The sequence below is a fragment of the Bufo bufo genome, chromosome 11 (genome assembly GCF_905171765.1).
Source record: "Bufo bufo chromosome 11, aBufBuf1.1, whole genome shotgun sequence".
NCBI classification, from domain to species: Eukaryota; Metazoa; Chordata; class Amphibia; order Anura; family Bufonidae; genus Bufo; species Bufo bufo.
In genome coordinates, this window is record NC_053399.1 from 94,815,736 (window position 1) to 94,842,573 (window position 26,838).

The following is a 26,838-nucleotide window of genomic DNA, read 5'->3' on the forward strand; positions in this document are numbered from 1 at the left end:
AATAAATGACCCCCAAAGTCAGCTTTACTAATTCTAAAACAAATATATTTTTTATTTTGTTTTTTTTATTAAAGAAAAAGGGGGGGGGGGAAATGTGTGTATATGTCTGTACGTAGTCTACTATACTATTGCTAATACTACTAACTATAGCTATAACTTTTTAATTTTCTTAAATTTTTAAATTTTTACTTTTTTTTTTTTTTTATGAAGAAAAGGGAATTATCCCCTTCCTTCCACAGTCAGGGCAGTAAGGGGGGGGGGGGGTAATTCAGTGAGTGCAGGCTCACAATTAATTTTACAGCCATTAGGGGTGCTCTCACGTCAAGAAGAGAGCTCCCCTCCCGGCTTTTTCACTTTATACTGCGCTGTATCGTTGTAGCACCCTGCTACAACAACGTCACAGGGAGACCACTTCGGCTGGTCTTAGGCATGCTTACTGCGACTGCAGCTCTCTAATGACAGCTCGGTCACAGAGATCTGCAGAGCCACAGGGCACCGCCAGATCGCTATGTAACCTTACACTTTATACGTTGGGTTACAGATAAGAGCCTACAGCCGTGACATATAAAGTCATGTTGCAGTTAACAAGTGGTTCATTAAAAAAGAAAAGAAAACAGGAGTTCTAGGAGACCTCTGGGTGTCATACACAACTTTTTCAGGCCAGTTGGAGACCTTCAACTCCAATCGAATCTATTTGAAGTCCAATAGAGCCAATTGACCGATTCTCTCAAATTGAACCCAAAGTGAATTTTAGGGAATTTGTTCATCACTGTTGGTGACATAGGGTAACACTGGCTGGTAAAACAATGTGGACAGAACACCCTTATTTCTTTAGTGTATTATCACTTTTATGGTGTCTACATATTCCACGAATTGTCACCACTCATGTTAGTCCCTTTCCCCAAGAGCTCAACAATCTCTATCCCGACCACATTTTGCATTATTTTGCAAATAATGTGACCACGCCTAAACTTCTAAGTCGAGAGGGGAAGTACAGACAGCATCGGCTTCCTCTCAGCTTGTCATTCATCATCACGATGCTGCTTCATCTGCTCATCCTAATGTTCATCTTACAGACTCGTGAGTGTTTGTAGTACTTATTATTTATGCATTATTACTATATTACATAAGAACTAGTTTTAAGATGTCACTATGAGCTTTCCTCTCTATCAGAAGTATTAGCTGTAAGTCCTATTGTGTTCTGTATAGAGCTGTGTGATGGGGAGGACCTCTGTGTACAACCGTGTGGTATAATTTATGTTACCTCAGTACGATCAGGTCAATACCCAATTTACATAGTTTTTTATGCTTTAGTATTTTTGCTTTTATTGCTATATTCTGAGAGCTGTTAGGCTACATTCACACGAACGTAAAAAGAAATGGGCATTTGATGACCGTTTAAGTAACGTCCGTCATACAGCCATTTTTAGAATTTTTTGTAGCTATTCACATGGCTATTTAATGGTCAGTGAATAGCAGCTGACAAAAAATAGGACATGTCCTATTTTTGGCTATTTTCAGGGCCTGATGGGCACGTTTTTAATGGGTGTTTAGACAGGAGTGCACCCTCTAACACCAATTAAAAAGAAGTACGTTAGATCAAAAAAGGTCCATACAGGGGTTAAATAAAAAATAAAATAAAAATCACCTCATCCTCTTAAACACACACGGACCTGATGCCTCCAAGGAGGAGCGAGCGTCCTTGTGCGTTCACATAGCTGAGATAAAAGAATTTGTGGGCACAAGCAGAATGGGGTTCAGAGGGTAGCATTCTTCATACTGGGGGTACTAATGTGGGCATTGTTTCTACTTAGGGACACAAATGAAGGACTTGTTTATACTGGGGGCCACTAATAAGAGCATTCATTATACCGGGGGCAACTAATGGGAGAATTAATCATATTTGGGGTACTATGGGGGCACTTGATGTCCAGGGAACACCGGGGCGGCATCATATATAGTGTAAAACTGCTTTTGTGCTCTCCTAAAATGAACAAATTCCTCCTGAGGTCATTCTGGGCACACAGGCACCTCTTTTGGCTGAACCCAGATTTACCCACAAGTTCACCCAAGCAGCTGGAGTGCGCAGGGCAAAGACATTTTATGGAGTTCTTGTGACGTACCGGGGTTGGTTCTGCTTTGAGAAAAGAAAACTTGGTTTTAAATGGTACCCATTGAAGTGAATGGGTCCGCAACCGTGATGCGGAAGGCCCACGGAACGGCACCCGTGTATTGAGGATCCACAATATGGCAACGGGGTGCACACGCCAGTGGGAAATAGGCCTAAATGGGAGGAAATGCTCAAAAACCCCAAACACTGTAGCGTGCTTATAACCGGGGGAGCAATCCCTCCGCATGTGATCCGTCGCTAACGGCAATCCCAACGAAAAAATGCATACAATGGAGGATGTCGGCAGCGGACCACATGCACCACAAAAGCATCCTACACAAGATGGAATAATGTGTGGATGAAAATGTGTGCTGCATCGGTCTTGATAGGGTCTGGGCTGTCAAGAGTAGGTACGCAGGCCTCATCATAAAGCTCTCCTCTGAAATCTACACCAGCTCAGAGCTGCCATAGATTTTATTCATTATTTATGCTATTTTCTGGCATTAATAATGATAATTGTGTTGAGGGCTGATGGCCCTGCCCACACTTCACCAAACCCTGTTTCGACTGCGTAAATTACTGGTTGCGTCTAATAAAAGAAGTTGCAATGGCATTTAAAAATTCACTAAACTGGTATTTACGAATTTTTAACACCAGAATGATAAATTCCACCCCCCCCTACATATTTGTCGAGATGAGCGAATCTCAATTTGAGCTCAATTTGACTGAATCAGTCTGCTGAATTGATTTTGCCCCAACTCGATTCTACCTGAATCCTAAGAGCTCCAAATGGTCTGAAAAGTTGTGTATGATACTCTAGGGTCTCAAAGGACTCGCATTTATTTCTCAAGTCTCTCAAAAATTCACTAGAATCAAATCACCAAAAATTTGGATGCTGAAGCATCGCATATCTTCAGTGCAGTGCTGGAAATGGTAGGGGGACTCGGGAGCGAGCTTACCTTCTTTTATTATTTTAACACATTTAGGGGCATGGGGTGGTCATATACTGTAACATGGATAAGCCCTTTAAGTTTACAGCAAAATGCCTTCTTGACATCACTAGTAGTTCCTCTCCTCCACTGCTTATCTGTGTTCCTTCAACTTTGGCTTCTTATCTTCTGATATTTGAAGCCAACCAAAATTGAATATCAGGCTCCTCAGGGGCAGGTCTTAATGCTAGCTTGGTGATGCTCTACTGCTCATTGCTATAATGGATCTGCAAGGGAAAAAAAATATATACATATGCACACAATCATCCTGCCACCTAATAATGTAGTATTATTACTTTCTATCAGGCGTCATCTATGGTAAACTCTGTGGACTGGAACATGTATCTGCTGCTGAAGGAGGAGAAGTCATTCTACGTGTCCCTCGGGCAGAGAACACAGTCATCAACTGGGTTTTTTTACTAAGTGGAACCTTTGTTGCTACAACTGAGCCTGGAAAACGTATTAATGAAAATGCTTTGAAGAACCAGTATAGAGGAAGAGTGAGCAGTGAAGCTGATGGATCCTTACACCTCAATCATTTATCACTGAAAGACCAGGGGGTCTATAGAGCTCAATCACCAGATGACAGTATCTGTGTAGTGTTTAATCTCACGGTGTACGGTAGGTTACTCTGTCTTCTTCTCTGTCTTACCTGTCTACACCCCCATCTATCAGATGTAACACCTCTGAAGGTCTTGCTCATTGAAGCTTGGAGCACATCATGATACAGTTGCAAGAAAAAGTAAGTTGACCCTTTGGTGATACCAGAATTTCTTCACTGATGACTAATAAAAGTTGTCCCAATTACTCTCTAGGTCAGAATTATAGGCAAACACAATCTCACATAACTAATCACACCTAAACAGTTGTCTTGTTTGTGTGTTTTATTGAGCGCGCTGAACAAACATCAACATTGTAGGGAGAAAAAGTAAGTGAACCGCTGTGTGAATGACCTCTCCAAAAGTTAATTGGCTAAAGGTGGTATCGTTAAAGTTGTACTAATATGTATGGTATAATTGTACTATTTGTGTACAGAGTGGCCGAACTACATATGTGTATGGTAAGGTGATACTACTTATGTGTGTGGTATGGCAGTTCTACATACACTCACCTAAAGAATTATTAGTGCCCCCATACTAATACGGTGTTGGTCCCCCTTTTGCCTTCAGAACTGCCTTAATTCTACGTGGCATTGATTCCACAAGGTGCTGATAGCATTCTTTAGAAATGTTGGCCCATATTGATAGGATAGCATCTTACAGTTGATGGAGATTTGAGGGATGCACATCCAGGGCACGAAGCTCCCGTTCCACCACATCCCAAAGATGCTCTATTGGGTTGAGATCTGGTGACTGTGGGGGCCATTTTAGTACAGTGAACTCATTGTCATGTTCAAGAAACCAATTTGAAATGATTCGAGCTTTGTGACATGGTGCATTATCCTGCTGGAAGTAGCTATCAGAGGATGGATACATGTTCTCATTCTGTTTACGCCAAATTCGGACTCTACCATTTGAATGTCTCAACAGAAATCGAGACTCATCAGACCAGGCAACATTTTTCCAGTCTTCAACAGTCCAATTTTGGTGAGCTCGTGCAAATTGTAGCCTCTTTTTCCTATTTGTAGTGGAGATGAGTGGTACCCGGTGGGGTCTTCTGCTGTTGTAGCCCATCCGCCTCAAGGTTGTGCGTGTTGTGGCTTCACAAATGCTTTGCTGCATACCTCGGTTGTAACGAGTGGTTATTTCAGTCAACGTTGCTCTTCTATCAGCTTGAATCAGTCGGCCTATTCTCCTCTGACCTCTAGCATCCACAAGGCATTTTTGCCCACAGGACGGCCGCATACTGGATGTTTTTCCCTTTTCACACCATTCTTTGTAAACCCTAGAAATGGTTGTGCGTGAAAATCCCAGTAACTGAGCAGATTGTGAAATACTCAGACCGGCCCGTCTGGCACCAACAACCATGCCACGCTCAAAATTGCTTAAATCACCTTTCTTTCCCATTCTGACATTCAGTTTGGAGTTCAGGAGATTGTCTTGACCAGGAGCACCCCCCTAAATGCATTGAAGGAACTGCCATGTGATTGGTTGACTAGATAATTGCATTAATGAGAAATAGAACAGGTGTTCCTAATAATTCTTTAGGTGAGTGTATGTGTGTGGTATAATGGTACTATTTACATGTACAGTGTTGCAGTCCTACTTGTTTGTACTATATGGTACTATTTATTTGTTCAGTTTGGAAGTACTACTTATGTACACAGTATAGTGATACTACAGTATTTATGTATATGGTATAGCGAACCATGTTTACAGTGTAGAAGTATTGTTAATGTGTATTTATGTGTCTTTTACAGAGAACCTGTCACCTGGAGACATCAAGATCAACCACAGCCTCACCAGGAATGACATTTGCTCACTGAGTTTGTTGTGCGTCGTGGACAAACGAGATGTGGCTATAACATGGAGTACTGCACAGAGCTGCCACATCAATGTGACCGGAGGTGTCCTGTATGTACCTCCCAGTGATGTGAACTTCACCTATACCTGCACCGCACGTAACCCTGTCAGTAATGTCTCCAAGACTGTGATCCCCGGGGAATACTGCCGGAGAGGTAATTCTATGTCCACACTGGTGTCATTCATTGTGGTCCTACATGTAGAGGTGTGACAGCACTGACGGTCCCATAGGGATAATTCCAGATGAAATAAGTGGCGGTGCTAGCAGTGTCAGGCTCTAGCCCCAGAATGCATTTTTCTTGGTGAAAAAAAAACCACATCTCATATTTTGCAAAGAAGATAAGTGAGTGCTGCAGTATAATTCATTTTCTTCATCATTCATTGGGGGTGACCCTAATATAAAGCATATGTCCACCCTTCTTTGTTACACATAGGAATCTGCCTTCTTAACTGTGGGATGAAAACGCTAGTGACTACTAAGTATAGGGCTTCTTTGCACTGAGGACCATGATGCTGACGACACAAACCTAAAATGTTAATATAATCTCATTTAATACCAAAGAAAAAAGGGTTGTCTCATCTGGCCGTTACTTACCGGAAACGGCATATCTTGCTACTCTGTTTCTGTAGCTCTCACCTACCGCAATGGGAGCTACTGAAACAGCAATCGCTGGAGCGCTCTGCTGTTTCCCGGCCAGCTGGTGGTCGGGACCTTAGTATCGGCAAGATGAGACAACCCCTTTAATCATTTCATCTTTTTCAGATTTGACAAGACAAAACCAAAAGGATCTCGGTAGATTACATATGATACGTTGGGTGTTATCCGGTGTTGTGTTATTAATCACCTGCTATGTCTTCATTCATCACATAAAGAGTGAAGTCATACGACCTTCCAGTAGATGCTGAAGACGCCTCTTCAACTAGCTGTGCCTTATGGCAGGAAAGCGACCTTCTCACTTCTCAAAGTTATTTTCTTTACTATAAACCAAAAAGAAGACATTTTTGAAAGCTTGCTCAGCAAACAGCTCATTTTCATCACAGTTAGGGCTCATGCACACGAACGGTTGCAGACCGTTCCTTGCATTGGGGACTGCAAATTGCGGTCCCTAATGCACAAGCACTATCCATGTGGCTGCCGCATGCAGATGCAGGCCCATTCAACTTGAATAGGTCCGTGATCTGTCTGTACTGCAAAAAAATATAACATCTATTTTTTTGCGGTGTGGATGCATGGACAGAAAGCCACAGAAGCACTTCCGTGGGGTTCCATGCCTCCATTACGCACCACTCCTTCCGGATTGTGGACCCATTCACGTGAACTGGTGAACCCACTGTTTGCAGCCCGCAATATAGGCACTGGCCAACAACGGTCGTGTGCATGAGACCTTATCTCCAGCATCTTCATAGAAATGAATGGATCTGTGTCACACTTTTCCGGCCAGCTCCTCCGACCTTTTCAGGGCAGTTCTACAGGGTACGGGGCCACCATTCTCGTGATCGGTGGGGGTCACAGCGGTAAGACCCCCAGCGATCTGAAAGTTATCCCCTCGTTATAACCGGAATACCCCTTTAAGGGCGGGTTCACACTAGCGTTATGGAGTCTGTTATAGCTTTCCGTTATAACGGAACATAACGGAATCCATAGGATGGAATGCAAAACGGAAGCCTTTAAGATGCATTCCGTTTTGCTCCGTCCTAATAGAAGTCTATGGGAAAACATAACGGATCCATCTGGGTCCGGTTATGCAAGACTGAAAACAAAGTCCTGTCGACAGGACTTTGTTTTCCGTCTTGCATAACGGGAACCAGACGGATCCGTTTTGATTCCCATAGACTTCTATTAGGACGGAGAGCAAACGGAATGCCTTTTAAAGGCGTCCGTATTGCATATCGTCATAATGCAAGACTATGGGCAGTAAAACGGATCCACCCTTCCATCTTATGGATTCAACGGAAAGCCATAACAGACTCCATAACGCTAGTGTGAACCCACCCTAAGGAAGATGGAATAGTATGATATTCACCTGTGTCTTTTGTCCTTTCATAGAGCAAAAAATTTATTTCATGAATGTTTTTTTTTATTAAATAATTCATCTGTGTGGATCTTCAACCCCTTAAAGGGCAATTCTCATCTCAGACAATGGGGGCATATCACTAGGATGTACCCTCATTGTCTGATAGGTGCGGGTCCCACCACTGGGACCCACACCTATATCGAGAATGGAGCTGGAAAAGTGGTGGTTGGAGGACTCTGGTCCAGCCACCACCAAGCGCTTTCCCCATAGAAGTTATTGGGAGAACACTGCGCAGGACTGGCCACTTCTATGGGTCTGATGGAAATAGCCGAACCAGCTCTCGCCTATTTTCTGCGGCCCCATAGAAATTAATGGAGGCCGGCTGCGCATGCACAGTGCACCCTCCACCACTTCCAGGGCTCCGTTTAGGAGATACATGCGTCCCAGCAGCAATATGCCCCCATTGTCTCAAATAAGAAAACCCCTTTAAGGACCGGGACAATAATTGTTTTCATGTTTTACTTTTTAATTCTCTATCTTTCAAAAGTCACAACTTTCATTTTTCCAGTATGGTGTTTGTTATGCAGGAAAAATGTTTTGATATTTGAATAGTTTAGACATTTTCAGACATGTTGATACTTGTTATGTTTTTTTTTTTATTGTATATTTTAATATATAACATTAGGAAAGGAAATAATTAGTATTTATTTTTGGTTTTTTATTTTTTACTTTTTTAAAACATTTTCTTTTTTTTATTGTGATATTTTTGTCCCCTTAGCAGCGAACTTGAACATGTGATCTTTTGATCTCTTGTTCCATAGACTGCAATAGAATACTATTGCAGTCTATGGGATTTTCACAGGCTGCCTGTTAGGCTTTGCCACAGGCTTGGCTTTTTAGACTTTTCACTGGGAGTCCGTACAAGGACCCAGGCTGTCATGGCAACTGATAGGAGCCCCATAATTTAGCGGTGGTGACTCCAGTTGAAGGACAGGTCAGCCCGCACCCCCTGTCTAACCCTACAGGATTGCGCAGTCACTATGGACAGCGGCATCTGAGGGGTAAATGTCCAGGATCAGCATCATCTCTGACCCGGATCACTGCCGGACTACAAGTATTTAGTCCTTGTATGCCATTTAACCCCTTAGTGACCAGCCTGTTCTGCATTTTATTTTGCTGTTGATGTAGCTGTATGAGGGCTTGTTTTCAGCAGGACAAGTCATAGTTTTTAATACATAATTTTAGGGTAAACCTAACTTATTGATTAACTTTTATTAGCTCTTTCTCTGGGATGGGAAAAAAACAGCAATACCACCATTGATTTTTTAGGTTGTAAACATTCACTTTGCAGCATAAATAAAATGATAACTTTATTCTCTGGGTCAGTACAATTACAACAATACCAAATCTATATAGTTTTTATAAGTTTTATTGCTTGTGCATAATTAAAACCTTTTTTTTTGTTAAAGAATATATATTTTTGCATCCACACATCCCAAGACTCTGGAACTTTGTGACGGTTTGATTTTTCGGGATCAATCCCTGTGGAGACCACCCTGAAATGGACAAAGCGGCTGGTTGGACTACATGCTGCCGCTCCTTTCATTTCTAGTCGAGCTCTGTACTCGGCTGTCTCCCATAAAAAATGAATGGAGTGGCGACATGTATTTCAACTAGCCACTCTGTCCATTTCAGAGTGGGCTCCACAGGGTAAGGAGTCCCCATTTTCTTGATGGATTTGGATAGGGGATAAACTCTTTCAACTGGAATACGGCTTTAAGTCTTATGGTGCCTGGACACATCCTTGGAGCACATCCCTCAGAGGACACTGTGGAAGATTATATTGTTAGCATGGCAACCTGTAAAAAAGTTGCAGCGCTTACTCTGACGTTGCGGTCCACCCCATGATTGCATTGCAGATAGAGAAGTATTACACTCCATTCCTAGGTGCTGGTGCAAGAATTGGCTAGAAAAGTGCAGTGTAAGGAATATTGCTTCAAAGGGGTTTTCTGGGACTTATTATCTGGATAGGTTATCAGTATCTTAACACGTGGGGGTCAGACACCCAGGACCACCACCAATTAGCTGTTTGAGAAGGCACTGGCGCTTGTGTAGGAACTTCATCCTTCTCGCAGCTTACCAGGTACAGTACCATACACTGTATAGAGGCTGTGGTTGGCATTGGAGCTCAGAGGCATCCACATGAATGTGTCTGAACTATGCCTAGGCTATGTGACCGATGAATGTGACATCACTCCCTAGGGAAAGCAGCAATTGGCAGGGGTCCTTGGTGTCAGACCCCCAACAATCAGATAATGAAGATTAAAAAGTCTCTGACAACCCCTTTAAAGGGACATTTTGGCCCAATAACTACCTTTGCAGCCATGTGACCTGTACAAAACGGTGGAAAGTGCACTTATGTAACATCTGCCGGTCCATGCATGCTGAGAACTGTAACTGATGTGCCTCAGCTTGCATCTTCAGTACAGAAATGTTCCACTGCAAAACTGTTTCCGCCACTGTGCACCTCGCAATTTGTCACCATCAAGGGCATCGTGAACCATCAGAGGCAGGAGAACCCCAAGAGAAGGGTGTCTCCTGAAGGGAAGAAGGGTACATCCTTCCCATCACTGCACGGTGAGTGCTAACTACAACAACCATTCTTGCTACTATCACTCTTATCCTCTCCTCTGCTCTCCTCCTCCTGGGCTCTCTGCAGTACCAGCCTCTGCAGGTTCTTCCTGTCATGACCTCCACTCTTATGACTGTGTTCGGCAGATCACGTGATCTGATACACAGAACAGTTAGTCTGTTAACATTGCCTTGGTAACCCCAGAGCAAGCAAGAAAGCAGACAGCACTCTCATTTCTGCAGTTGTCAGGAGATGAGGATAATCGGGAGTATAATAAGAAAAGGAGCCTCAGAGGTTGGGGTAGTTAGCAATTACTATTTGCTACTGGAAAAAATTCAAGAATACCTTTTTTTTGGTGGAGGGAGAAAGTAAGAATACTCATATGCTTCCAAAGGTGAACATGCCACAATGGACCTCTCTCCAAGTTTTAATTGAGGGGTGCATGTTGCCAACCAGAGGTGATTCTGCTAATATGTGCTTTATAGAGAATGTTAGGTCATATTCAGAGGGCAGTAACATTTTAGCCTTCAATTTGTGAAAGTAAAAAATAAAATTATTAATATTTTATTCAAAAGTCCTAATAGCTCTTCGACACCGATTCTATCTGGAGACCTAGTCCTGTTGCATTCCCTATATTTTTGCCATGCTATATGTCAAAATTCATTGGCAAGTGTTAATGCAAAAATAAATAATAACTGAAAAAAAGCCTAAAATGGGAGGAAATGCTCAAAAACGCCAAACACTGTGGCGTGTTTATAACCAGTGGAGCAATTCCTCCTTATGTGATCCGCTGCTAACGGCTATCCCCAGCAGAAATGCATACAATGGAGGATGTCGACAGCGGACCACATGCACCACAAGAGCATCCTACACAAGATGGGATGCAAATATAAAAATACAGAAATCACTGCGAAAGGTGCACCACAATGATATGCAACTGACAACACTGTCTAATCCCTCAAGCTGACTGTAGCCAATGTATTCCAGTCAGGAACACATCGGAGCCCTTTTGCACCACCGTCAAGGTATCTCAGTGTGGCATGGGTTCCTACCACTAGACTACCTATGGTGTGTGAACACGGTCTAAAAGGTGCTAAGATCCAACTTACAGCCAAGCTCCCACATACCTCCATAGTGAAATCACTCAGGTAGTGGGAGAGATGATAAGGCTGTGAGCCCCATCTATAACAGGCCATGTGACACAGTCTACCAGGTGATTTATGTATTTTTATATTTGCATCCATACATTATCCCATCTTGTGTAGGATACCATTGTGATGCATGTGGTCCGCTGCGGACATCCTCCATTGTATGCATTTCTGCTGGGGATAGCCGTTAGCAGTGGATCACATGCAGAGGAATTGCTCCCCCGGTTATAAACACGCTACAGTGTTTGGGGTTTTTGAGCATTTCCTCCCATTTAGGGCACTTTATTTCAGTTTTTTTTCTTGATATGTTTAGAATGTGCCATTGCGTACTGCTGGTAACATTCTTTTGCACCTGGTAGACTGTGTCACATGGCCTGTTATAGATGGGGCTGACAGCCTTATCATCTCTCCCACTACATGAGTGATCTCACTATGGAGGTATGCTTGGCTGTAAGTTGTATCTTAGCACCTCTCAGACCGCGTTCATATGGCACTCTTGTCCCTTGGACTCTTCTCCCAGATTTTCATATACTATTCTTTGCAGAAACTGACATGTTTGCTGTGGGCAGGTTTGGGACCCTAATTTCCATCTGCATTGCAAGCATGCTGGTGGTTTAGTCACCGCCAAACCAAATGAGAGGTTCCCTTTAAGTGCAGTTACCCAATTTTCTCTTTGTGTGTAGAAACACTTGAAATGTTTTAAGTGTTCGTCCTAGAAATGAGCAAAATATGCTAAAACATGGTGTGTGCCAAATTTATGACACATTTCATACACTTTTTGCACTTTCCTCAACAGTTTTGAAAAGTGACTGGAAAAGACACATGACTAAGAGAAGTCATCAAGTGTAGCAGCTTTATAAATGGTGTGCACAAAAAAAAAAAACGGACTCTTTTTTATAGACAACCCCTGCAGGTCTGGGGTCATAGGTTTGAATCCAACCAAGGTAAGATCTGTATATAGTTTTTATGTGTTTGTGAGGGGGTACTCCAATTTGTTCCCTCAATGAGAAGAGACTAAGGGCTGTATGTGTCATGACTTCCATGTGTTGAATTGTATGTCATTTCATGTTGTCTCTCTTTTTTAAATGTAAGCATGACACCTTTTCTGTTAAAGCATAAAACTTTAATGAGTTAGTCCTTGTATGCTCTAAGAATCCATAGCCTTTTATAGAGCATTTAATCCTTTGGGTGATGAAGATCAGTGTGACTGACTTATCACTCATATTCAATAAATGTAGCAGCAAGTTGTGTAGTTGGGGCATGTGGACTGAGCTGGATGTGATTTGTGCTCAGTTTGAAACCTGATTAAAAGAAGAGTAAGACTGAACAAGTGGAAATAGATTAATCCCTTGCAGTTGACGTGCATGTCACGTGCAGGGAAGTGTGTACGTGACAGTGTTATCTTGCTGGATAGATGCCTTAAATTAAAGGGATCTCTCTCTGTGACAGATCTCTATAAAGACCTTGCAATCTCATACACGTATATGCTTGCCTTGGTCGATTCATGCATGTATTTTTGATAGGGAGAGGGTATAAGCTGTTGGACATGTTAAAATTCTGCCAGGTTGAGGCCTGCAGAATCATGGAAACACATTTTGAAAAGTGGTCCCACACTGCTGGATGTGGTTTTTCACCAAAACAAAAAAAATGGTCTGTTGGTGCCAGTGGTCCTCCACTGCAGCCATGGCTAATAACTCTGTAACCATTGTTAGAATTAATGTGGGGAAAGGAGATGTTGGAACATTTTCGTAAAAGTCCGGGTTCGGTGTTCGGCGCTTTCTTGGCGCTTTTTGAAAGGCTGCAAAGCAGCCAATCAACAAGCATCATACTACTTGCCCCAAGAGGCCATCACAGCCTTGACTACTATTGGCATGGCTGTGATTGGCCAGTGCAGCATGTGACCCAGGCTCTATATAAGCTTGGGTCACGTAGCGCTGCACGTCACTCTGCTGATTCAAGCATAGGGAGAGGTTGCAGCTGCGACGTTAGGGCGAGATTAGGCAGATTAACTCCTCCAAAAGACTTCATTCAGTGATCGATCTACAGCTGTGGATCATTGAACTGCTGCTATTCAATTGCTCAGTGTTTTTAGGCTGCCCAGAGCGTTTTTCAGTCACTTTTTTCTGGGGTGATCGGCGGCCATTTTGTGGCTTGTGGTGCGCCAGCACAAGCTACCACCAAGTACATTTAACCATCAATAGTGTGGTTATTTTTTGCTATATCCTACATCAGGGTCAAGCTTTCATCAAGTGCATTTAACCATCAATAGTGTGGTTATTTTTTGGCCATATACTACATCAGGGGCAAGCTTTCATCGAGTGCATTTAACCATCAATAGTGTGGTTATTTTTTGGACATATACTACATCAGGGGCAAGTTGAGCCTGTCACCCAGCGCCTAAAAAATAGGCCTCACATTTATATTCATCCAAATCTGTACTGTTTTAGCTGGTCAAGTTATTTTTAGTGACCGTAAAAGCACAGTTTTTGTTCTGGGTTGAAAAACAATTCCCAAATTTGCAATTCTCAAAATTAGTGGTTTCTGCTGTATCAGGCCTACTTTAAATCTATCCCTAAAAGGGTATCTTAGATTCAAGGTGCTGATAGGGTAATTCTGAAAAACTTAACACACACGCTACAGTGCAGATCCAAGTCTAATTCTGTGATTAAACGTATACCTGTCACACAGCGCCTAAAAAATAGGCCTCACATTTATATTTAGCTAAATCTGTCATTACTGGTGTGCCTGTATTAGTGTAATACGGTACCTAAATAGATAGCCAGACAGTGTTAGGTGTCTGTAAAAAAAAGGCCTGAATTTTAATTCAATACATTGGCCCGAATAATATTTTTCTTATTGTGGTGAACGGTAACAATGAGGAAAACATCTAGTAAGGGACGTGGACGCGGACATGGTCGTGGTGGTGTTAGTGGACCCTCTGGTGCTGGGAGAGGACGTGGCCGTTCTGCCACAGCCACACGTCCTAGTGTACCAACTACCTCAGGTCCCAGTAGCCGCCAGAATTTACAGGGATATTTGGTGGGGCCCAATGCCGTTCTAAGGATGGTAAGGCCTGAGCAGGTACAGGCATTAGTCAATTGGGTGGCCGACAGTGCATCCAGCACGTTCACATTATCTCCCACCCAGTCTTCTGCAGAAAGCGCACAGATGGCGCATGAAAACCAAGCCCATCAGTCTGTCACATCACCCCCATGCATATCAGGGAAACTGTCTGAGCCTCAAGTTATGCAGCAGTCTCTTATGCTGTTTGAAGACTCTGCTGGCAGGGTTTCCCAAGGGCATCCACCTAGCCCTTCCCCAGGGGTGGAAGAGATAGAATGCACTAACGCACAACCACTTATGTTTCCTGATGATGAGGACATGCGAATACCACCTCAGCACGTCTCTGATGATGACGAAACACAGGTGCCAACTGCTGCGTCTTTCTGCAGTGTGCAGACTGAACAGGAGGTCAGGGATCAAGACTGGGTGGAAGACGATTCAGGGGACGATGAGGTCCTAGACCCCACATGGAATTAAGGTCGTGCCACTGACTTTCACAGTTCGGAGGAAGAGGCAGTGGTGAGACCGAGCCAACAGCGTAGCAAAAGACAAAGAGGGAGCAGTGGGCAAAAGCAGAACACCCGCCGCCAAGAGACTCCGCCTGCTACTGACCGCCGCCATCTGGGACCGAGCACCCCAAAGGCAGCTTCAAGGAGTTCCCTGGCATGGCACTTCTTCAAACAATGTGCTGACGACAAGACCCGAGTGGTTTGCACGCTGTGCCATCAGAGCCTGAAGCGAGGCATTAACGTTCTGAACCTTAGCACAACCTGCATGACCAGGCACCTGCATGCAAAGCATGAACTGCAGTGGAGTAAACACCTTAAAAACAAGGAAGTCACTCAGGCTCCCCCTGCTACCTCTTCTGCTGCTGCCGCCTCGGCCTCTTCTGCTGCTGCCGCCGCCTCGGCCTCTTCCTCCGCCTCTGGAGGAACGTTGGCACCTGCCGCCCAGCAAACATGGGATGTACCACCAACACCACCACCTGCGTCACCAAGCATCTCAACCATGTCACACGGCAGCGTTCAACTCTCCATCTCACAAACATTTGAGAGAAAGCGTAAATTCCCACCTAGCCACCCTCGATCCCTGGCCCTGAATGCCAGCATTTCTAAACTACTGGCCTATGAAATGCTGTCATTTAGGCTGGTGGACACAGACAGCTTCAAGCAGCTCATGTCGCTTGCTGTCCCACAGTATGTTGTTCCCAGCCGGCACTACTTCTCCAAGAGAGCCGTGCCTTCCCTGCACAACCAAGTATCCGATAAAATCAAGTGTGCACTGCGCAACGCCATCTGTGGCAAGGTCCACCTAACCACAGATACGTGGACCAGTAAGCACGGCCAGGGACGCTATATCTCCCTAACTGCACACTGGGTAAATGTAGTGGCGGCTGGGCCCCAGGCGGAGAGCTGTTTGGCGTACGTCCTTCCGCCGCCAAGGATTGCAGGGCAACATTCTTTGCCTCCTGTCTCCTCCTCCTCCTACTCAGCTTCCTCCTCCTCTTCTTCCACCTGCTCATCCAGTCAGCCACACACCTTCACCACCAACTTCAGCACAGCCCGGGGTAAACGTCAGCAGGCCGTTCTGAAACTCATATGTTTGGGGGACAGGCCCCACACCGCACAGGAGTTGTGGAGGGGTATAGAACAACAGACCGACGAGTGGTTGCTGCCGGTGAGCCTCAAGCCTGGCCTGGTGGTGTGCGATAATGGGCGAAATCACGTTGCAGCTCTGGGACTAGCCGGTTTGACGCACATCCCTTGCCTGGCACATGTGCTGAATTTGGTGGTGCAGAAATTCATTCACAACTACCCCGACATGTCAGAGCTGCTGCAGAAAGTGCGGGCCGTCTGTGCGCGCTTCCGGCGTTCACATCCTGCCGCTGCTCACCTGTCTGCGCTACAGCGTAACTTCGGCTTTCCCGCTCACCACCTTGCACATGCTGGACAGACTGTGCGAGCAACAGCAGGCCGGGCTTGAGGCCCACTGGCAGAAACCACTTGTCGGTCTGTTGTTCTATACCCCGCCACAACTCCTGCGCAGTGTGGGGCCTGTCCCCCAAACACATCAGTTTCAGAACGGCCTGCTGACGTTTACCCCGGGCTGTGCTGAAGTTGGTGGTGAAGGTGTGTGGCTGACTGGATGAGCAGGTGGAAGAAGAGGAGGAGGAAGCCGAGTAGGAAGAGGAGGCAAAGAATGATGCCCTGCGATCCTTGGCGGCGGAAGGACGTGCGCCAAACAGCTCTCCGCCTGGGGCCCAGCCGCCACTACATTTACCCAGTGTGCAGTTAGGGAGATATAGCGTCCCTGGCCGTGCTTACTGGTCCACGTATCTGTGGTTAGGTGGACCTTGCCACAGATGGCGTTGCGCAGTGCACACTTGATTTTATCGGATACTTGGTTGTGCAGGGAAGGCACGGCTCTCTTGGAGAAGTAGTGGCGGCTGGGAACAACATACTGTGGGACAGCAAGCGACATGAGCTGTTTGAAGCTGTGTGTGTCCACCAGCCTGAATTACAGCATTTCAAAGGCCAGTAGTTTAGAAATGCTGGCATTTAGGGCCAGGGATCGAGGGTGGCTAGGTGGGAATTTACGCTTTCTCTCAAAGGTTTGTGAGATGGAGAGCTGAACGCTTCCGTGTGACATGGTGGAGATGTTTGGTGATGGAGGTGGTGTTGTTGGTGGCACATCCTCTGTTTGCTGGGCGGCAGGTGCCAACGTTCCTCCAGAGGCGGAGGAAGAGGCTGAGGCAGCAGCAGAAGAGGGAGCAGGAGGGGCCTGAGCCCTTTCTTGGTTTTGAAGGTGCTTACTCCACTGCAGCCCGTGTCTCGCATGTAGATGCCTGGTCATGCAGGTTGTGCTAAGGTTCAGAACGTTAATGCCTCGCTTCAGGCTCTGATGGCACAGCGTGCAAACCACTCGGGTCTTGTCGTCAGCACATTGTGTGAAGAAGTGCCATGCCAGGGAACTCCTTGAAGCTGCCTTTGGTGTGCTCGGTCCCTGGTGACGGTGGCCAGTAGCAGGCGAACTGTTTTGGCGACGGCTGCTCTGCTTTTGCACCCTGCTCCCGCTTTTGCTACGCTGTTGGCTCGGTCTCACCACTGCCTCTTCCACCTTTTTTATCTGATGCATTACATCATATACAATTAATTTTGTATGTATTATTCAATAAAGTATATTTATATTTTGCTACTATACCCGTTTTAGTCTCAGTTTATCTTTTGTTTGTGTATGTTTATGTACACTGAGTGGGAACGTTACTATAGGGTACTCTCTATCACATAGGATCACTATTAGCGAACGCAAATCTATGTGTATTTTGTGACTGTCGTATTTTAATCATTCTAGTTAAAGCAGACTTGGTAAATCTCAGAAAATGACAGGTGAAGATACCTAATCCCTTACACTGTCTATGATATGTCAAAATAAAAGGACAGATACACTTTAATAAGTACACTTCATGTACTTTAGTAACTTCCTGTGGTAGTCCCCGTAGATGTTGCTAAGCTCCTTCTAGTCTCCACATCCTGTCTCAGAAATTCTCATTTAATTACAAAGCTATGAAGATGCTGCTGCGTTTGCTGCTCTCCATGATGATTATCCATCAGCCATGTAAGTGTTCTTCGTAGATTGCTGTGAATATTTAAAATCAGGTTCTGCGACCTCTACAAAAACTAGAGTTCATTGGATGACGACCAATATGGCTGACATTCTTTGTGCTTTAGAGTATGTAGAGGTTGCGTATGAGGTGCTGGCTTATTTAATATCCAAATCATGGATTGCATATGTATCAAATCATTTTTTTTTACACAATAAAAGCACACAGAGCTATGGGGACTGGGTATTGCAGATGTGCTAGCGGCCATCTAGCAACCCATGTCCTCAGCTCTATACACAAAATCCCGATGACAGGTTCTCTTTAAAGGCTTGAATATTGACTTATAGGATAGCTGCCTTACATCTGGTGGCATCAGAGGCAGAGCTGGTTAAGAGCTCATTTGCATCCCTTCCTTCCCAGAATTCCAGAGGAGCATGTATAGCCTAGAAGTCTCCTCAAGCCGATTTAAGGTGCTCTCTCCCCAAGCTGAGATAGTACCCCCAAAATCTCAAATTAGACATTTTAGTCTGTTCTACTTTTCTGTATTTGGTGGAAAATCAAAATTATCATAGTAATAATCTTTATCTACGGTATATAGCACCCTGCTCGCAAGAGCTTACAATCTATGAGGAGATGAGCGTGACACAAAAGGTAAAATGGGATTATAAAGTCGTCCAACCATTTTTGTATTAGATAGAGTAGTGCAGACGGAGCTGCATGAGCTAGTACATTGAGTGTGGGGATAGCACTCGTTTCTGAAGAATGAGGGGGGGGGGGGGGTAACGGGCAAGAGTCAGTTTAGGGAACATGATAAGCCTGCCTATTAATATTTTAAAGTGAAGGAAGTTGTGAATTAACCCCTGCTTGTCCAGGGTAGTGCATTCCAGAGGGCAGGTACAGCTTGAGAAAATTCTTTAAGATGTAAGTGTGAGGTTCAAATTATGGAGGATATTAATGTTAGATCAATGGCAGAATGGAGAGAACGAGTAGGGTGGTAGATGGAAATGAGGGAGGAGATGTATGGAGGTGCAGCAGAGTGGAGAGCACGGGTAGGGTGGTAGACGGAGATAAGGGAGGGGATGTATGGAGGTGCAGCACTGTGGAGAGCATGAGTAGGGTGGTAGATGGAAATGAGGGAGGAGATGTATGGAGGTGAAGCACTGTGGAGAGCATGAGTAGGGTGGTAGATGGAAATGAGGGAGGAGATGTATGGAGGTGCAGCACTGTGGAGAGCAGCTGTGTGAGGGCTTATATACGAGTTCTTACTGGTGGTATGATACTATGACTTTTTGATATTTTTGAGAGGCGAGGGGACATAAAACAGCATTTCTGTTCTCAAGATAGGTCATCAATATCAGATCGGCAGAGATCCTGAAAGTCAGCTGTGAGGATTTACACTTCTTGCTAGGCCAGTGACATCACTGTAGATAGGTCACATGACATAGTTGCAGCTCAGCCACCTTCAAGTCAGTGGGGCTCAGCTGTGATACTAAGCACAGACACTATACTATACATGACTCTTAGGTGAGCGCCTCAGCTCCTTAGAACAGCTGATCGGGAGGGGGGGTTGCTGGGACTCGGACCCCCGCCAATGTGATATTAATGACTTATCCGGAGGATAGATCATCAATATCATTTTTCTGATAAACTTTGATCCTGACCTTTGCAGTATGAGCCCAGCTGTGTATTACATTACTATTGCCCTACCACTTACCATGATGTAACAGTGCATGTTTACTTAAAGATTTACAAATTAATATTTTACAGAAAATAATTTTTTTGGGAAGAAATAAAAAAAAAACACAAATGGTGTTAAAGGATTTAACAAGTGATGGCCTATCTTCAGAGTATGCGCTGGTCCGACATCCAAATCAGCTGTTCTGTAGTAGCTCTGCACCAAAGTCTAAGTCAGAACTATATAGCTCCGTCCATTGTGTAGGTACCAGCTCTGTCCACTACAGAACGGACAGAGCGGTGTAGTTCCAGCGCTGAAGGAACTTGTGGTGTCAGACCCCTGACGATCAGATAGAGAGAGCAGATCCTGAGGATAGGCCATCACGTCTAAAATTGTGGAATGCCCATTTAAGTAAGACTAAAGTATTGAGTCCCGCCACAGAATAATCTACTGAGATTGCTTTCTATCAGGTGTCGTCTATGGTAAGCTCTGTGGACTGGAACATGTATCTGCTGCTGAAGGAGGAGAAGTCATTCTACGTGTCCCTCGGTCAGAGAACACATTCATCAACTGGATTTTGTTACCAAGTGGAACTGTTGTTGCTCCAACTGAGCCTGGAAAACCTATTAATGAAAATGCTTTGAGGAACGAGTATAGAGGAAGAGTGAGCAGTGAAGCTGATGGATCCTTACACATCAATCATTTATCACTGAAAGACCAGGGGGTCTATAGAGCTCAATCAACAGATGACAGGATCTGTGTAGTGTTTAATCTCACGCTGTACGGTAGGTTACTCTGTCTTCTTCTCTGTCTTACCTGTCTACACCACCATGTATCAGATGTAACACCTCTGAAGGTCTTGCTCATTGAAGCTTGGAGCACATCATGATACAGTTGCAAGAAAAAGTAAGTTGACCCTTTGGTGATCTCACGGTGTAAGGTAAGTCACTGCCAAAACATATAGGCAGACATTTATCAAACTGGTGTAAAGTAGAACTGGCTTAGTTACCCATAGCAACCAATCAGATTCCACTTTTTATTTTCCAAAGGAGCTGTCAAAAATGAAAGGTAGTTCTACTTTACACCAGTTTGATAAATCTCCACCATACTCTATCTTAACTACAAAAAACCATTCATGAGAACATGAGCCTCAAACCTACAAAAATATTTATTTCTGCTCCATTAGACTGCAGTTTAAAAAAAATGGACAACTCTTTTACCCCTTGTATACTTTATAGTCAATAGGAACATTATATTTTTTAGAGTGATTCGCTGTAGGAGAAATTAGGGGCCAAAGAGAAAATGAGATGCAAGGTGGGGGCCTCAGAAGCCAAGCCCATGGCAATCACCTCATTGCTGCCGATCTCATATTGTGATGAGGCCCACACCTGCATCTTTTTGAGAGGACATAAAATTACATTTGGCCCTCCTGTATATGCCGTTGATATTATGTCACCCCTCTACCAAACTTACCAACGTTTTAGTTGGTAAATTTAGGACATGTAACCCCTGGCCTGGGACCCCCCACTTCTAGGCAGTGCTTACTTTGGCCCCATCCAAAGTGAATATTAGACTGTTCAAAAAAATAGCAGTGTTTGTATTCTTCTTTACAAACTTAAACACTCACTATATAAACTGAGAAATGTTTGAAGATTTTCTTTCCTCTGAATCCCGTCACTAATATTTAGTTGTATAACCGCTGTTTCTGAGAACTGCTGGACATCTGTGTTGCTCGGAGTCACCACCTTCTGCCCCTGTGACCAGGTATTCCAGCCCAGGATGATTGGACTACATGCCACAGTTCTTCTCTATTTCTTGGTTTTGCCTCAGAAACTGCATTTTTGATGTCACCCCACAAGTCTTCTATTGGATTAAGATCCGGGGATTGGGCTGGCCACTCCATAACGTCAATCTTGTTGGGCTGGAGCCAAGATGTTGCCCGTTTACTGGTGTGTTTGGGGTCGTTGTCTTGTTGGAACACCCATTTCAAGGGCATTTCCTCTTCAGCATAAGGCAGCATGACCTCGTCCAGTATTCTGATGGATTCACACTGATCCATGATCCCTGGTATGCGATAAATAGGCCCAACACCGTAGTTTGAGAAGCATCCCCATATCATGATGCTTGCCCACCATGCTTCACTGTCTTCACAGTGTACTGTGGCTTGAATTCAGTGTTTGGGGGTCGTCTGACAAACTGTCTCCGGCCACTAGACCCAAAAAGAACAATCTTACTTTCTTCAGTCCACAGAATGTCTCTTTAGGCCCGGTCAATGTGCTCTTTGGCCAATTGTAACCTCTTCAGCACACGTCTTTTTTCCAACAGTGGGACTTTGTGGGGGCTTCTTGCAGATAGCTCGGCTTCACATCGGCATCTTCTAATTGTTACATAACTCACAGGTAACTTTACACCTTCTCTGATCTTCCTGGAGCTGATTGTTGGCCGAGTCCTCGCCATTTTGGCTATTCTTCTATCCATTTGAATGGTAGTTTTTCGCTTTCTTCCACGTCTTTCAGGTTTTGGTTGCCATTTTAAAGCATTTGCGATCATTTTAGCTGAGCAGCCTGTCATTTTCTGCACTTCTTTATATGTTTCCCTTCTCCAGTCAACTTTTTAATCAAGATACGCTGTTCTTCTGAACAATGTCTGGAACGACCCATATTCCTACGAATTTCAGAGAGAAATGCACTGTAACCAACATGTACAACATTTGCTGCCTTCCTTCCTTAAATAAGGGCAATAATTGCCACCTGTTTTTCAAAGAATGAATGACCTCACTCATTGAAATCCACACTGCTATTATTTTGAACATGCCCCTTTCAATAAGTGATTGAATTACAGAGACTCAGCAGCATGCATGGCATTACTGTTGGGTTTCTATTACTCTACTACACCTGCTAGTAAATTATTTGCCATGTAGAAATATAATTTCTACTAAAAACAGTGATTGATCAGGTTAGTGATATCTGACTGCTATTATTTTGAACACAACTGTATGTGTTACGACCAGAGGATGTGGATCCTCTGGGTCAGCGGATAGAGGACTGGACTTTAGCCCTGTATTGCTGACTCTTAGAGACAGGATATTGGTGTTTTGCACCAGTCACCCAGGACACTGCTAACCGCAGCAGTGTGAACAGAGTCTAGTACAGGCAGATAAATGGAACAGAAGAACTTTACTGGTAAACAACAGTCACTTGCAGTAGAGGCAAATATAGTCCAGAGTAATGCAGTGTGCAGATTCAAGTGGTCTCGTTGTCAGGCGGTGCAGGGTCAGGAATCCAGACAGACATAGGCTACTTTCACACTCGCGTTTTGTGCGGATCCGTCATGGACGGATCCGTTCAGATAATACAACCGTCTGCTTCCGTTCAGAACAAATCCGGTTGTATTATCTTTAACATAGCCAAGATGGATCCGACTTGAACACCATTGAAAGTCAATAGAGGACAGATCCGTTTTCTATTGTGCCAGATTGTGTCAGTGAAAACGGATCCGTCCCCATTGACTTAAATTGTGTGTCAGGACGGATCCGTTTGGCTCAGTTTCATCAGACGGACACCAAAACGCTGCAAGCAGCGTTTTATTGTCCGTCTCCAAAGCGGAATGGAGACTGAACTGATAGATTCTGAGTGGATCCCTTTCCATTTAGAATGCATTAGAATGCAAACTGATCCGTTTTGGACCGCTTGTGAGAGCCCTGAACGGATCTCACAAACGGAAAGCCAAAACGCGAGTGTGAAAGTAGCCTTACAGGAGGCGATGGGCGGATACGTAGTCAGGCGTTGCAGAGGTCGGTAATCCAGGTGATCCAATAAACAGACGGCAGGCAGATTCGTAGTCAAACTGAGCAGAGCTCAATAGTCCAGGCAATCCAGCAAGTAGGCAGAGTCAGGGTCAAACGAAGAAGAGGTCGGAATCCAGGAAATCCAAAAAACAGACAGTCCAGAACACTGTAGGACGCTTCAGCGGGAGTCAAGAGGCACAACAACCACGCTTGGGCACTTCCTCCTAGTGAAGCTGCCTTAAATACTCAAAGTCTCGCCTCCAGATGGGGACAATAATCAGGACCCAGCTTCCTACTCTATGAAGTATATATCTCTTGCCTATACTCTATATTCTGCCAACTCTGCTTTCCAAACGTGCCAGTAGTACATGCCCATGATTCATTGGTCTGTGTTGTGTAGGACTATGAATACCACCCAAATGTCTACTGTTGTTGCTAGAAAATGGTTCCTTCCCTGCTCCAGCTTGATTTTTGTGATGTTTAGTTTCACCCAGTGTGACTTCAACTTTGTCCATGTATGCCTGTGTCCTCCTACTGTGAGAGTGTGCCCGGGGGCTGCATATGTGTTCTGCTTGACCACGTTGCACTGTATTCGTGTTGTTTATTCTATTGTAATGTGAAAGTCTTTTAGCTGTGGTGTTTACCCCCGGGCAAGGGGTGACCTGAGTGGCCAATTCCAGGTGCAACTTTAGTCCAGGCTACTATTTCCAGGAGATTGGTCACATGTTCCAACATTTTGGAGCCTTCAATGATCTTAGAAATGGTGTGTGCGTGTGCTGTAACGTTCATTGGGTGGTCACTATTTCCCAGGTGTCCCTCAACCTGCACGTCTGTTGTTCTGTCAGGTCTATTGGTTAATACAGTCCTGATCAAAAGTTTAAGACCACTTGAAAAATGGCAAAAAATCATATTTAGCATGGCTGGATCTTAACAAGGTTCCAAGTAGAGCTTCAACATGCAACAAGAAGAAATGGGAGTGAGACAAAACATTTTTTGAGCATTCAATTTAATGAAAACAACGAATAAACTGAAACAGGCTGTTTTTCAGCTGATCAAAAGTTTAGGACCACACCTCCAAAAAAAAACTAAACCCCCCCAAAACAGAAATCCAACTTCCAAACATGAACTCAGTAATGAGTAGCTCCGCCATTATTGTTTCGGCATGCTTGATGCAAGCATTTCCATGAGGTGAGTGGGAACATTTCTCCAAGTGGTGAAGACGGCCGCACGAAGGCCATCTACTGTCTGGAACTGTTGTCCATTTTTGTAAACTTCCCTTGCCATCCATCACCAAAGGTTCTCAATTGGATTTAGATCAGGGGAACACGCAGGATGGGCCAAAAGAGTGATGTTATTCTCCTGGAAGAAGTCCCTTGTCCTGCGGGCATTGTGTACTGTAGCGTTGTCCTGTTGAAAAACCCAGTCGTTACCACACAGGCGAGGGCTGTGTGGTCTGCCTATATGGTAGGTACGCCACTGCCCCAGGTCTCTATCCGCACTATCTTCCCATCCTTTAATGCAACCCCCCTTCCCCGTCCCTAGTTTATACATTCCTCCAGCCTTCTAGCCATCTTCTCCCCCAACACAGCTGCCCCTTCCCCATTGAGGTGCAGCCCATCCCTACGATAGCCTGTAGCCGACAGAGAAGTCGGCCCAGTTCGCCAGGAACCCAAACCCCTCCTTCCTTCACCAGTTCTTCAGCCACTTGTTAACCTCCCTAATCTCCCGCTGCCTTTCTGGTGTGGCTCGTGGTACAGGCAGTATTTCAGAAAACACTACCTGTGAGGTCCTTGCTCTGAGCTTGTGACCTAAATACCTATAGTCAATTTAAGGACCTTCTACCTAACTCTAACTTTGTCAATTGATACCGATGTGCACCATGACCGCTGGGTCTTCCACAGTACTTCCCAGTAATCTATCAACCTGATCCACGATATGTGGAACTCGAGCGCCAGGAAGACAACACACCGTTCATTGATCCTGGTCTTTGTGACAGATTGCCCTATCTGTACCCCAAATAATAGAGTCTCCCACTTCCAGCCCCTGTCTGGCCTGCCCTGCTCTCCTGGCCCCCTGCTTACTGGAGCTGACATTCCCCTGACTGGCAGAGGAAGGGTCCGGTTTCAGCAGTGCTATCCCAGGGCTAACATCCCCCTCATCTGCCAACCGTGTTGGGGTGTCTCAGATCAGGTCTAGCCTCCCTGGCACGCTTCCCTCTACCTTACTTTCTGTTACCCAGCTACCTACCTCACTTCCATACTACCACCCTCCACCCAATTCTACCCCATAGAGTGTCTGCTAAGTGAGCAGCTAATTATTTTCCATATTGACAAGGTATCGCAGTGTTTGCTCATTTAGATACAGGATCTGGGCTGCAATTTGCTCACATTGTGTACAGCAATATGCACCTCCAATGGTTTACTGTCATCAAATGAAGATTTTTTGTGTTAACATTAAAGATCTGATGAGACTATTGATGCGGTGTTAAGACAGGCCAATGATCAATCACTTCTTCAGATCAGTCTGAAGGGCCTTTAGACTCCGTAACTCAGTCATGGCCAGCTCTATCTACTGGGACCACAGATTATTTTCTCCTCGGCCATTACAGCCCAACACTTTTTGGTGCAGCCTTCATAGCTTTAGGCCTGCATTGAATAAAAAGTTAAGACATTTAGCACCAAGTTAAAATTTACCAAAATTTTCCTCTATTTTTGATGACAGAAAACGGCTCAAAAAAGACACGTTCTATAACTGTGCCTCAATGTCTTCTCATGTCTTCTCATTGAGAAGTTTCGTTCCCACGCCACTTCCTTCTCCATTTATGGTCAACATATTTCTAAGCCTTGCTTTCCGATGTCTTTTACAGAGAACCTGACATCTGGAGACATCAAGATCAACCACAACCTTACCAGGAATGACACTTGCGCACTGAGTTTGTTGTGTGCAGTGGACAAACGAGATGTGACTATAACATGGAGTACCGAACAGAGTGGTCACATCAATATGACCGGAGGTCTCCTGTATGTACCTCCCAGTGATGTGAACTTCACCTATACCTGCACCGCACGTAACCCTGTCAGTAATGTCTCCAAGATTGTGATCCCCAGGAAATACTGCAGGAAAGGTAATTCTATGTCCACACTGGTATCTCTACTATACATAGATGTCTGCAGACACATATCACATATAGCATCATCCCCCACCTCACCAAGTGCCTCGTTTCTTCTAGTTTTTGCCACCTCTACCTTTATAGTTAGGGCAGACTTATGAACAGCTGCTGGTTTGAAAGTTCTATTCATTTTAGAGGTGCTGGCCACTCTACTACACGTATATCAATGCCTATCAGGAGGACAATA

At 44.6% G+C, this 26,838-nt stretch overlaps 1 protein-coding gene across 2 annotated transcripts in view; it reads left to right on the forward strand.

Annotated features, from left to right (window-relative positions):
* Positions 1-1,017: 1,017 nt before the first annotated feature.
* The window catches only part of LOC120981975 (SLAM family member 9-like), a 43,372-nt gene continuing 17,551 nt past the window's right edge, over positions 1,018-26,838 (forward strand). The window contains exons 1-3 of one of the 2 annotated variants that reach the window (XM_040411805.1): positions 1,018-1,080; positions 20,166-20,480; positions 26,349-26,606. In XM_040411805.1, coding sequence (XP_040267739.1) covers positions 1,038-1,080; positions 20,166-20,480; positions 26,349-26,606 — 616 coding nt within the window. In that variant the 5' untranslated portion in view covers positions 1,018-1,037. Of the gene's footprint in view, positions 1,081-17,977; positions 18,035-20,165; positions 20,481-26,348; positions 26,607-26,838 lie in introns of those variants that run through there. The other variant, XM_040411804.1, reaches the window with a different exon arrangement.